Raw genomic sequence first — 13,794 nt, 5'->3', positions numbered from 1 at the left:
GAATTATGAATTATTTCTTTTAAGTGTTTGCTGTCATATCTTTTAATCTAGTTTCCCAATTTACTTTGGCCAACTCGTTTCTTATACCTACGTAGTTTGCTTTGTTCAGATTTAAGACCCTAGTTTTGGGCTTAACTAAATCACTCTCAAACTCAATATAAAATTCTATCATATTATGATCACTGCACCCCAGAAGCTCCTTTATTACAAGGTTATTAATTAATCCTGTCTCATCGCAGAATACTCAATCTAAAATAGCCTGTTCCCTAGTTGGTTCTTCGACATAATTATCTTGAATGCATTCCATGAACTCGTCCTCCACACTATTACTGCAAATTTGGTTTGCCCAGTCTATATGAAGATTAAAGCCCCCCATGGTTACTCTATTGCCTTTGTTACATGCACCTCTAATTTCTTGATTTATATTGTGCTCGACACTGTTGGGGGGGCCTGTAACCTACTCCCACCAGTGTTTTGTGCCCCTTGCTGTTTCTTGGCTCCACCAAAAGTGATTCTACATCTTGATTTTCCGAGCGAAGATCCTTTCTTTCTACTGTCTTTATCCCATAATTTATTAACAGGGCTACCCAGCCCCCCACCTTTTCCATTTTGCCTAGCTCTTCTAAAAGTCAAGTATACTGGAATATTTAGTTCCCAACCTTGGTCACTATGAAACCATGTCTCCGTAATGGCTGTTAGGTCAAACCCATTTATTTCTACCTGCTATGAATTCATCTGTTTTGTTGCGAATGCTTCGCACATACAATATAGTGCCTTTAGCAATGTTACTTTTAGCCGTGCAGCACTTTGGAGCTCACGCGCAGCCGTCTCACTGGCTTTTAAATCTGGCAAAATCACGCATGCGTGGCATTTTGAATAGGCCAAGCAGCACCTTAAAGGGGCTGCGCACCCAAAAAAATTAAAGGGAACATTGGCCTTTAACTTTTTTCTATTTTTTTGCCTGATCGCATCTTAGTTACTAATTACCTTTGTTTAGCTCTCCTCCCTTCCTGACCCATGTGTATTTTTTTGCCAAATCTCTACTTCGCTCTACACCCTTGACATTTCTCTTGCTGCTTTTGAAATGACCCTTTCCTGAATCCTTCCAAACCCCTCCTCCCCGCCACCCCCCCCCCCCCCACTTCATTTAGTTTAACGCCCTACTTCTTCCCCAGTTATTCGATTCACCAGGATACTGATTCCAGCCTAGTTTAAATGGAGCCCATCCCAATGGAACAGCTCCCTCTCTCCAGTACTGGTGCCAGTGCTCCATGAATCGAAACCCCTTCCTCCCAAACCTTTCTTTCAGCCACGCATTTAACCTTCTAATCTGTTTGTCCCTATGCTAATTTGCACGTGGATCAGTTAACAATTCAGAGATTATTAACTGTGAGGTTCTGCGTTTTAATTTCGGTCCTAGCTCCTCAAACACTTTCAGCAGAATCTCATTCCCAGTTCTACCTATGTCGTTGGTTCCTACGTAGACCACAACAGCTAGATTCTCCAAGTTCTTCTCCAGTGCGAGGGGATATCCTTAACGCTGGCAACGGGCAGGCAACACAGCCTTCGGAACTCCCAGTCACGGCTGCAAAGAACAATATCTATCCCCCTGACTATAGTCCCCTGCTGCTACAACATTCCTTTTCACTCCTCCCACTTGAATGGCCTCCTGTACCATGGTAGTGGTCAGTTTGCTAATCACCCTGCAGACTTCGCCCTCATTCACACAGACAGCAAGAACCTAATACCTGTTGGACAAGGGCAAAGGCTCCTCCAGCACTGCACCTGGGGTCTCCTTACCTGCCTGACTCGCAGTCACACCCTCCTGCCCCTGACCACTAACCAGACCTGTACCACCACCTAACCTAAGGGGTGTGACACCCTCCTCGATCAAAGTGTCCCGGTAACACTCTCCCCCTCCTCGATGCCCCACAATGCATGCACCTCGGACTTCAGCTCAATAACTCTCTGAGCTGAAGTTCCTCAAGATGCAGACGTGGTTGTCCGGGATCGCGATGCTCTCCACAAACTTCCACATGCTGTAGTTGCGGTGCACCTCCTGCACTGCCATCCTTGTCTAACCTGGTTTTATTTATTTAATTAATTAAAATTTATGTATTTAATCAAGCTAGTTTATAGTTTTAATTTTTTAACCAATTACTTGATGCGGTTTAAGTTATGGATAGATTAAATTAAATATTTACCTGTAACTTGAACCAGTACAAGTAATGGAGGCAGAAAGCAGCGCCTTATTCCCCCTCTGCACTGAATTCCCACTGTCACCAAATTCCCAACTTTTACACTGTTTTATGATGCACTGCATTTATGCCCACTCTGTGCGACCACTTTGCAAACTACAGCTTATCATGCACTAGGTCCTGCTCACCTGTGACCCAATGCCCTTGTCCCTGCCCTGACCTACATTGACACCCAGTCCCCCCCACGCCTCATTTAAAATTTTCATCCTCATTTTAAAATCCCTTCATAGCCCCACCCTTCCCTATCTATGTAACCACCTCCTGCCTACAACCTCCCCACCCCATCACACTCTGCATTCTTCTGACTGCTTCAAATGGATCTTCAGTGTGTCCTTGTTGTGCCTTTTTCATCCATTTCCCCCACTGCCCACCGGCTTTCTTTTGCAATCCAGCAGTTTGCTACAAAGCTCCTGCTTTGGCAACCATATATCACCCATCATAACATGTCCAGCCCACTGAAGCTGTGTATTGATTATCATAGACTCGATGCTGTCGGTAGATTCTAATACTTCATTGTTGGTGATCTTCTCCTGCCACCTAAGATGGCATCTTTGGTGAAACCTTGCCAGCTGTCGAGCTTACCTTCTATAGTGCCCATATTTTGCATCTATACAGGCAGAACAGCAGCTGCCTTGTAAACCTTCAGTTTAGTGGCAACCACGATACTGTGCTGATTCCAAGCATGCTTAGTCAGTCTACCAAAGACAAGACTTGCTCTCTCTATACGAGCTAGCCCTTCCTTATCAGTTGTGCCTAAGGGTGCATTTACACTACATTTAGTATCTCTGTGAAGCAGTTTCCACTTTGCACTGTGTGAAACAGTATGTAGTGTAAATTCAGATTTACTGCTCCATCTGACTTGCATGAAATGGAGTGACTCTCCTCATTCCAATTGCTTTGATATCAAGTGAGGCCTTCACTCCAGATTTAGGCTACATTTACACTGCATCAGTGCAAAACAAAACCACCTTGCTACAGCTTTAGTGCAAATGCAACCGCATCCTGAGGGACTACACCATCTTTCCTAGCAAAATATGAACCAAGGGCAACTAAATTATACCTGTCTATTCTAAATTTTTATTGTTTCCCAAATGTGCAAACTATGACAGTCGTCTAATTTCAAACATTATCTCAAGTATAGCAGGACTGTTTAGTTGAGCTGTATTACTCAAGTTTGAAAATGTTTTAACATTTAAGTCATTAACTTTCTTTTATTAATCAATGTGGTAATACAAAGGTTACACAAATTATCTCCCAAGATTTCTAAAATGTAATCTTGCTGTGGATTAGTATCTTCATACTTATGAAATTTCTCATTTGGATTTTCTTCAAAGACTACGAGTGGAAAAAGGCAGGTGGGGTGGGGGGGGGGGCTATTCTTTATTCTGTAAAGTTGAAGGTTTCAGCAAAATCTGAAACAAACATTCTGCAACAATGAGAGCATTTGTGTAAAACCTAGTAGGCTGATAAAGGACTTAATTTCAGCTTGGTGTTGGAAACTACAGCTTTCAAGTATTGAACGCTACACCACATTCCTCACTTGGATCAAAAGATAGGGATAGAATTTTCTTAACTGCTGGTTTTCTGAGATTCACACTAACTTTCAATGATGCAGTATTTGTATAAATTAATTGGGTCCAGTTTCCACAGAGCTAACTGATATGGATAAGCACAAATGAAAAACAAATGGAGCATGAGAACACGTGGTTGCAAAAAGCAGACACTAAAGCCTCTTGCTTAAAGCTACACAATGAAGTTATTCATACTCGGCATTACCAGTTTCTGCCTACATATCTGATTTTCTGCTAATTGGCTTGGATTCACCGGGTTGTCCAAAGGCTTTGCTGATAGGAAGCCGAAATCCAGAGGATATGTGTGTGTGTGTGTTTTTCTGAGGGGGGAGAGGAAGGGGTGTGCATGTAAAGAGAATTACTTTTCTTAGACTCTCAATGCATAGCTTTCCTTCCCTTTCCCCTCAACTGGGTTTATTTTTCTTCTAGTGGAACATACCATTCCAGGGAGGAGAGTACCGACAGTGGACTCGGCATGAGCAGCTACAGTGTACCCAGAACACCTGATGACTTTCTTAACAGCGTTGAGGAAATGGACACAGGTCTGTTGGGTTCCTGGGACAGGAAACTCCCTTTTTTGTTTTGTTTTAAAGCAGATGAAATGTTTCAAAAAAATAGTAATTCAATCAAACCAGTTTCTAAAATCAGGAAATGATGAATATCATCAAGTTAACCAGAGATTTAGATTCAAGTTTACATTCAATAAATTATTCAGTGCTCCAACATGTAATTTTATTTCCTGTTAAAATAATTCCCTTGACGTTTCAGCGGGTAAATATGCTATACTAATCATATAGAGCAAGAAGGTCCCTAATTTGTGCTGAGTTAGTTGATCTCGGCCAAGGTGTCAGCTGGTATACTATAATAGCTTCAGTACACCTGTGCTTGGAAGGAGGTCCAGGGGTTTTTATTTTCCATTGTTGTCCAGTGACCCCTGCTACAAAGTATAAATGAGCAGGTATGGGATAAAGGCATAATTGTGTCAGCTGAGTTTCTTTCCATGGTCAAACAGCCTGGCAGAGAACTAAAAAAAGCATCAGCACATTTGGAATAGAAAAATGGGGAGAACATTTGGGGGGAAATGAGTATACTGCAGGTAGACAAATGGCATTGTAGTTTTCCTTTCAATATTTGAATTTTATTACGCGATTGGATGTCTGTTGTGCAATTGAGCTATTCTCAGTTTCTTTTGATTTGTTTACCCAGGTGAAAGCCTTGGCCCAAATAATATGGGCTCTCAGCAAAACCGTTTTCCAGACTACTTGGAAACTATCCCTGGTACTAATGTGGACCTTGGAACACTGGAGGAAGACAGCATGAATGTGGAAGGAGAGGAATTAATGCCAAGCCTGCAGGAGGCACTGAGCTCTGACATTCTCAATGACATGGAGTCTGTCCTTGCTGCCACAAAGATAGATAAAGAGAGCTTCCTGACATGGCTATAGGGACCTTGGTCCCATCAGACTGCCTTTGATTCTGTGAAGGATATGAAAACTTGAGACATTTTAATGACTTGTTTGGGACTTAACTGAGTTCTGTCTCTTCTGATGCAAGATTGGATAAACTCTGAATATTTGAAAAGGATTCTGCCATTTAGTATTTCACACATTTCCAAAGTAGTGATTAGCAAAAACTATACAATTTTGACCTGCTTTACCTTGAAGGGTTAGAATATATGTCTAGCTGTATCCTTTTTTTCCTGACCCATTTCATACACGTGGGACAACACCTGTCATTGAGTGTAATTCTTTTACTTGTTTGAATTGTACAGTTTTGCAGCAATGATCACATTTTTGTTCTTCCTGTGAATTTTGAGGTTTGAAAAACCTCAATGTTTTAAGCGAGTAACAAACTAATTTAGGCTTCTACTATGTTATCAGATTTACTCAACGGCTGCTGAGACGTCAACAGAGAATTTGGTGCCAATTAAGTGCCTTTGCCCAGCTTCTTTGAAGCACTGTTGCATCTTGCATCCAAATATGCTGCCTACATGACATTTTTTAGACTGCGTCTTCCATTTTACAGTATACACCACAGTACCTAATTTGCTTTTGCCTTTGAGCTATTGAAATATAAATTTCAAACAATTGTTCAATTAATTCTGGGAATTGGGTGACTTCAAAGTGAACTCCCAGCTGTTAGTTCCATTTGGTCTTATTTAAACATGAAAGATTTGTCAATGGTTTTTAATTACTTGTACATGTTTTTACAGTATATTGGACATGTACATTTTTCTGTAATGTCTATCAAAATTACTTTAGATAAGTTTTTTTTTTCCTTTAGCAGTTGATGAACAAAGGGTTATTTTTAAACCAAAAGACATGAGGCATGACCAATATAAAGAAGTGCTGGTTATATACATGCTTAAGGAATGAGCCCTTGAACTTGTTTTGTAGGTTGTAGAGGGGTTAAATGGTTTATGTGTTAGACGGTTAGCAGAACAGATAGTGTCAAGAGTCCTATATACAGTAGTGAATGGTTAGGTGGGGGTTAATGGTTATAAGGACATATATATGTGTATAATAAAAGATTAGATTTAAGAATTGTGACAAATCAGCAGGAGCTTTGTGATCAAAAAGGTCTCCAAAGAGTATTCCCTTTAACGCGGAAGTTCATAAGCCTATTTTTACAACATAATTCATTTTCTAATAAGCTGCTGAATACATTATACCTTTTGAAAACCAAGTGTTTGGGTTTTTACTTGTGAAGCTAATGTGGCTTGTGATTTGAGTATTTTTTAAATAGGTACTGATCGAGAACCCTGGGGAGTATTTTAAATTTCAATGTTACTAAATCCTCTTGTTTTCCAATTTCTTGTTCAATCCTTGCAGAGTGCTGCTTTCAGATCCTGTCGAGGTAAAGAAAAAAATGCGTATATGACACAGCTGCTTCACTGTACATAGGCCACTAAAGTGGTTGTTTTTCGGGCTACGGTTTTAACGTTTCTTTTGTATTGAGAGTCTTAAGCAGTGTATTTATTGAAAGTGCTACATGCTAAGGCTTGTGGATTGAGTGGGGCCTTCCTCTCATGCCTGATCTCCCATTTGTCTTGTAGCATTTTAAAAATCTATACACAAGTCAACATTGATTTTGTAGGAATTGTATAAATTGGACAATGTATGTTCAAAAATGTGCTATGCAGCTTGTGCTCCAGGGGCGAGCAACAAGATTGTATTCACCCACCTGTTAGTTTGGGAATTTATGTAGTTTTGTACTCCCTTTTGTGCAAGTAGTACTAATTTGAGTAGCCATCATAAATTCTAAACTTCTATTTTTAAAACCAAGTCTTGAACAAGACCCACAACATTCCCCACCTCCTTTCCACCTTGAAAAGGAGGATTCTGATGTATGTCATCATGTATTTTTGATGGCTGATGATTGAACTTAATTACCTTTTTCAAAGTAAGTTACAGAGGAAACATAGTCACTGCTTTGCATGGTCATGTACAGACAGTTATACCAGTGAGAAGAAAGGTTGTATTTTTTTTTAATTTCTAGGGGTTGGTGACCTATATTGTTTAACTGGTATGAGATGAGAACCAATCAGTGTTGGAACTAAAGCAATGCAACAAGTTTTAAATTTACAAAATATTTCCAAATACTCATCTGAGTAAGTGTACAGTATTTTTTGCACATGCATAATGAAATCTTACTGAACATGGCCTAAATATCTTTAAATAGCCAGAATGTATGCTTGGCATACGTAGAATACTGACTTTTCTCTGTCTTGTGATAGTTGTTAAATGTGTACAATTATTTTATATCCAGAGTACTGATAAATGCACACATACTTCAATTTATATTCAGTAATGTTGATTTTTTTTCCAGATGTACCAGCATGCCAGTATATAGATACATACAGTAAATCCTGTTGCATTTTATTTCTGTATGTAATACTTTCCAATGGTTTGTGATTAATGTGGTATAAAATATATTCTTTGTGGTAAAGAATTGCTTTGTTTTCTTGTATCTTTCTTTGGTTTTAGCACTGTGTGCCCCCACCCCCCATGATGTTTATTTACTGTTCTGTTCCAATGAATTCACATCACTTTTATATGGTGTCCTCATTGGAGTTGGTCAATATTGAATTACTCATTCTATCATAAGATGCCACTCCATGACAAACAATGAGATTAGATTAATAATTTTTCCCTCTCTAACCCAGTGGCCTTGAAGTTAATTTTAGCACCTCAACTGTTACCCTAGCTGAGCTAAGCTTAACTGAGCAAAGACAAGTGATCAAACCTGGGTCACTCTGCTCTATGCATCAGTTTAGTTCAGTTGGTAGCTCCCACATCACTGGTTAAGTTGTGGGCAAGAGCCCTACACTGGAACTTACCATATAACTTAGGCTGGCACTTCAGAGGGAGTGCTGCCTCGTCGGAGATTTTGTATGAAATGTTAAGTTTAATATATCCCACAGTGCAATTTGAGGAGGAGCAGTGAGTTCTCCAGATGTGCTGGCCAAATTGCCTCCTTCAACCCATACCACCAAAAAAAATTAATAGCTCATTCAATTTGTGTGCGATGTTGATCGTACAGAATGGCTGATATGTTTATCTATAAAAGTCACTGCACTCTATAAAAGTCACTGCACTCAAAGTGAGAGCATTTCAACTTGGAAGTGCAATGTAAATGCTTATTGTGTGGCTTTGTTCATCCTCTTAAAATGGGCAAGTACAGCATCTTGATCAGTTTGTTTTGTTTTGTCTGTGGGCAACCAGCTATTATAATTATGCCGTTACTCTGTTCTCCATGTGCAGCCACATACAGAACTTGCAGCCATCGGTGGAAGTCTTAGATCTCATCTGTTATACTTGGAGTGACCGTGACATGACGTCTAGTAAATGCGGCTTTAGATTAATGTACAATCCTCAAACTAGTTTTTGTTAAACATGGGCCATAAATTTTTGAGAGTGTTGAGGAGAGACTGATGCTGCATCTCTATCTGACTAACCAACAGAGCTTTAAATACTGACTAGGAATAACGTTGCTCTTTAACTGGCCACTAGGTGTTGCACCAGAGCTTTTACTGATTTTCCTGCCCTCCCCTCCCCGGTTCATTGTGCAGAAATGTTTGTTCTCTGGTGCTTCCTGCAACAAAAAACAATTTCAGGAACTGAACACTGGAGTGAGATTACTTGTAATACATAAGCTGTTCATGGACTATCCTTTCCATATCTTTCCCCATGCCCTCCTCAAATATGTCCTTACACAATGATTTACATTTTCCATGAAACACTCATCTATCAGTCATGACCTCTGCTGTTAAAACGCTGGCTAATCCTTGCATGAATACTCGATACACAAATCAACTTAAGTGCTACTAATGTATTTTTCTAGACTATGACACATCAGTGCTGCATTCCTGCTTCCCCTTGGTAACTGACATTGGGGGGGGGAGGAATTTTAGCCTGCAAGGATTGGTGGGTTGGGGGCGGGGTGGAAAGGTAAAAATTGGAAAATTCTCAAACCCTACTCCAACGTGCCCGCTTCCAGGTTTAACAGAGGTGCATTTGGCTGCATGCAAGTAACCTGCTCGCCGGCGGTGGGTCGATCATTATCACAGGCGTTTTGCTCATTATCATATGCTAATGAGGCAAATTTCAAATAATTTCAACAGGGATTTGAATTTAACTCCTCCAGGTTTACCCAGCCCTCTGGAAACTCACCAGTGAAATGGAGGCGAGATTGAGTGGTGCTTCATTATTTAAAGTTGAGATTGCCCGTTCTGAATAAAGGCTCAGTGCTTGCAGCTGCTTTGTCAATTCCCTCCTGGCAAATGTTTCGCAGAGTTCTTGTGATCATAGACATTTTTCAGAAGTTTGGAAGCTTTCAAACGACCAACATCAGGATGGGAGGTGCCATGAATGTTTTTGATCGGACGAGGAAGACAATCACCACCCACGGCAGCAATGGCTTACTGTGGTGAGATATACAGATGCACAAGAGAGGGGAGCACAACACAGATCTGGAGAACAGCAGAGAGGGGAGCAACAGAGCGATCGAGGTCACGGGAGGCACTATCCACGTGAGAGGGTCTACAGACAAGCTCCGCTTCTGTCACCTATCTGAAGAGCCGTGCTTCCACAGGCTTAGATTGGTATGGCAGGTGGTCACTGACATCTGCAGCCTCCTTGAAGAAGAGCTGTTCCCTGCTGGACCTGGGGGCTGTGCATTGCCAGTCACAGTCACCACTGCCCTCAATTTCTTTGGTGGTGCACTGGAAGGAGCCAGAAGAGGAGACCTCTTGAGGTTCTCAGTCGGCTACACACAAATTTATCTGCTGTAGCTGTTCCATGTCCACTACTGTGTGGCAGAAGGGTCTGGATGTGTTGGTGTGCTAAGACCCAGCACCGTCATCAGTGCCCATTCTTGCCATGACCCTCGTACTGGGCACTACCTCACCATGGCCAACAATTGATGTGACACCAGCTCTAGTGGCACTTATAAACATCAACAGATTTCTAAGCCTGTCCAAGCTGGAAGAGATGTCCCATTCTGCCCTGAATCCCCAGGTGTCTCTGGGCAATATTTCAAGCATCTGTAGGAGCCCTGACTGGCTTTGGGGCCTCTGGGGATGGGGAGAGGTGGGGGTGGAAGCTCTGCTGCAGATGTCCCTGGAGTTTCCACATACTCCATGGAGGAATGTTGTGTTGCAACACCATCATGTAAGGTTTCACACGTGGCTAGTGGACTCCTCCACTTGATCTGCCATTTGCTGCTTGCCATGGTCTCCAATATCTGCACCAATATTTTAATGCTCAGTGGATATCCGTTTAAAATTATATCCAGGCTCAACAGCTAACATGGGATCTAAGTTGGCCATCTGGACAGCGGATTCCTCTTTCACAGCCACCACCATCTGCTCGTGCTCCCTCATGCTGTGTGTGCATTTCTCTCTAGCAGATTAGGATCGCTGGCTGAGCTGTTGCTTGGGAGGGAGACAGAGAATGTCCTTATGAGGGCCTGACATGTTTGTGTGGCACATCTAGAGAAACATGAAGACAAGTTTAAAATTATGTCCAAATGAGCAGCCTTCATATTTTTTGATGTAAGGCCTTAAGTATGTGTTTTGCTGGCAGTAAATGAATTAAGTAATAGGCTATGAAGGAAGAACAGCAGGGGTTTTTAACAAACCTTGAACTGGTGGCAGATTTCTCAATCTCCACAGCCTCCTTTCCCAGGATTTCAAGGGCTTCCAGTTAGGCGGTCAACCTGTAGGTGATCTCTTCCCATTGTTACAGGCTGTCTTCTGCAAGCAGAGTAAAAGTGAGAAGTTCTTTGTCAAGTTGAGGTACAGTGATGCCCAAGTGTCAGCACACCAGCCCATAATGGGTGTAATTACAAGTACAAATAACATTTAATTACATTTCATAAGTAAGAGCAGGAGTAGGCCATACGCCCCCTCAAGCCTGCTCTGCCATTCAATAAGATCTCCATGTCCCTTGATTCCCCCAAGAGTCCAAAATTCTATCTATCTCCGCCTTGAATATACTCAAAGACTCAGCAATCACAACCCTCTGGGGCAGAGAATTCCAAAGATTCACAACCCTCAGTCTTAAATGGCCTACCCCTTATCCTGAGACTATGCCCCCTAGTTCTAGACACTCCAGCCAGAGGAAACAACCTCTCAGCATCTACCCTGTCAATCCCCTTCAGAATTTTGCATGTTTCAATGAGATCACCTCTCATTCTTCTAAACTCCAGAGAGTATAGGCTCATTCTACACAATCTCTCATCATAGGACAGCCCCCTCATCCCAGTATGCAATCTAGTGAACCTTTGTTGCACTGCCTCCAAGTTAAGTATATCCTTTTAGATAAGGAGACCAAAACTGCACAGTACTCCAGGTGCAGTCTCACCAAGGCCCTGTACAATTGTAGCAAGGCTTCCTTACTCTTATACTCCAACCCCCTTGCAATAAAGGCCAACCTGCCATTTGCCTTCCTTATTGCTTGCTGTACCTGCATGCTAGCTTTCTGTTTCTTGCACAAGGACACCCAAATCTCTGAACACCAACACTTGAAAGTTTCTCTCCATTTAAAAAATATTGTTTTTCTATTCTTCCTACCAAAGTGAATAACCTCTCTTTTCCCCACATTATACTCCATCTGCCACCTTACTGTCCACTCACTTAGTCTATCTATACCCCTTGGCAGACTCTGTGTTCTCCTCACAGCTTACTGTCCCACCTAGCTTTGTATCAGCAGCAAACTTGGATACATTACACTCGGTCTAGGTCATTAATATAGATTTAATAATATAGATTGTAAATAGCTGAGGCCCCAACACTGATCCTTGTGGCACCCCACTAGTTACAGCCTGCCAACCTGAAAAAGATCCATTTATCCCTACTCTCTCTGTTTTCTGTCCGTTAACCAATCTTCTATCCATGCTACTACATGAGCCCTAATCCTGTGTAATAACCTTTTATGTCTCTTAGGCAGTCCCTCGGAACCGAGGATGACTTGTTTCCACTTTTAAAATGAGTTCTCCGGTGACTGATGAGTCCAATGCGGGACCTACAGTCTCTGTCACAGGTGGGGCGGACTGTGGTTGAAGGGGGGGCGGGTGGGTGGGGTGCTTGAGTTGACTTGCGCTTGGTTTCCGCTTGCTCCCGGCAAAGAGACTTTGTGTTCGGCGCCTTCCCGAATGCTTCTCCACTTTGTGCGGTCTTGGGCTAGAGATTCCCAGGTGTCGGTGGGGGCGTTGCACTTTTTCAAGGAGGCTTTGATCGGGTCCTTGAAGCACTTCCTCTGCCCACCTGGGGCCCTCTTGCTGTGTCGGAGCACTGAGTAGAGCACTTGTTTTGGGAGTCTCGTATCGAGCATGCGGACGATGTGACCTGTCCATTGGAGCTGATCGAATGTGGTCAAAGCTTCAATGCTGGGGATGTTGGCCTGAGCGATAACACTGACGTTGGTGCACCTATTCTGCCGATGGATTTGCAGGATCTTGCGGAGGCAGTGTTGGTACTTCTCCAGTGCTTTGAGGTGACTGCTGTACATGGTCCATGTCTCTGAGGCATACAGGAGGGCAGGTATCACTACTGCTCTGTAGACCATGAGCTTGGTGCCGGGTTTGAGGTCCTGGTCTTCAAACACACACTTCCTCAGGCGACTGAAGGCTGCACTGGCACACTGAAGGTGGTGTTGGACTTCGTCATTGATGTCTGCCCTTATTGACAGTAATCTCCCGAAGTATGGGAAATGGTCTATGTTGTTCAAGGCCTCGTCGTGGATTTTGATAATCGGGGGCAGTACTGTGTGGCGGGGGCAGGTTGGTAGAGGACCTTTGTCTTATGAATGTTTAGTGTTGGGCCCATGCTCTCGTACGCTTCGGTGAAGGTGTTGACGATGGTTTGGAGTTCGACCTCCAAGTGTGGCACCTCATCAAATGCCTTTTGGAAATCCAAATATACTACATCCACTGGTTCCCCTTTAGCTACCCTACTAGTTACATCCTCAAAAAACGCTAATAAATTTGTCAAACACGATTTCTCTTTCATAAAATCATTTGCGACCTTCCAATCCGCTGGGACCATTCCAGAATCTAGGGAATTTTGGAAGATCAAAACCAATGCACCCACTATCTCTTCAGCCACCTCTTCGAACCCTAGGATGTAGGCCGTCGGGTCCAGGGGATTTGTCTGCTTTTAGTCCCATAAGTTTCTATAGTATTTTTTCTCTACTTAAGTTCCTCACCCTCATTAGACCCTTGTTCCCCCACCATTTTTCCATTTTACATACTTGTAGAAACTCTTACAATCTGCTTTTGTATTTCTTGCTAGTGTTTTCTCATTCTATTTTTTCCCTTTTTATCAATTTTTTGGTCATCCTTTGCTGGCTTCTGAAACTTTCCCAATCCTCAGGCTTACTATTAATCTTTACAACTGCTATCTTTAACTTATTTAGTTAGCCACAGTTGGATCACTTTTCCTGTGGAATTTTTGTTTCTCAATG

General features: G+C 42.3%; 1 protein-coding gene across 2 annotated transcripts in view; it reads left to right on the top strand.

The window, feature by feature from the left end:
- yap1 (Yes1 associated transcriptional regulator) overlaps nucleotides 1–7,798 on the top strand; it is a 137,015-nt gene extending 129,217 nt beyond the window's left edge. For both annotated transcript variants that reach the window (XM_085998703.1, XM_085998702.1), the window contains 2 exons: nucleotides 4,259–4,371; nucleotides 5,036–7,798. In XM_085998703.1, coding sequence (XP_085854829.1) covers nucleotides 4,259–4,371; nucleotides 5,036–5,274 — 352 coding nt within the window. In that variant the 3' untranslated portion in view covers nucleotides 5,275–7,798. The remainder of the gene's footprint in view (nucleotides 1–4,258; nucleotides 4,372–5,035) is intronic.
- The last annotated feature ends 5,996 nt before the right edge of the window (nucleotides 7,799–13,794 follow it).

The sequence above is a fragment of the Somniosus microcephalus genome, chromosome 10, assembly GCF_052327205.1.
Source record: "Somniosus microcephalus isolate GS21.2 chromosome 10, FLI_Smic_1.0, whole genome shotgun sequence".
Taxonomy (NCBI): Eukaryota; Metazoa; Chordata; class Chondrichthyes; order Squaliformes; family Somniosidae; genus Somniosus; species Somniosus microcephalus.
The sequence above is the reverse complement of the archived record's forward strand: the minus strand, read 5'-3'. Positions and strand labels throughout refer to the sequence as shown.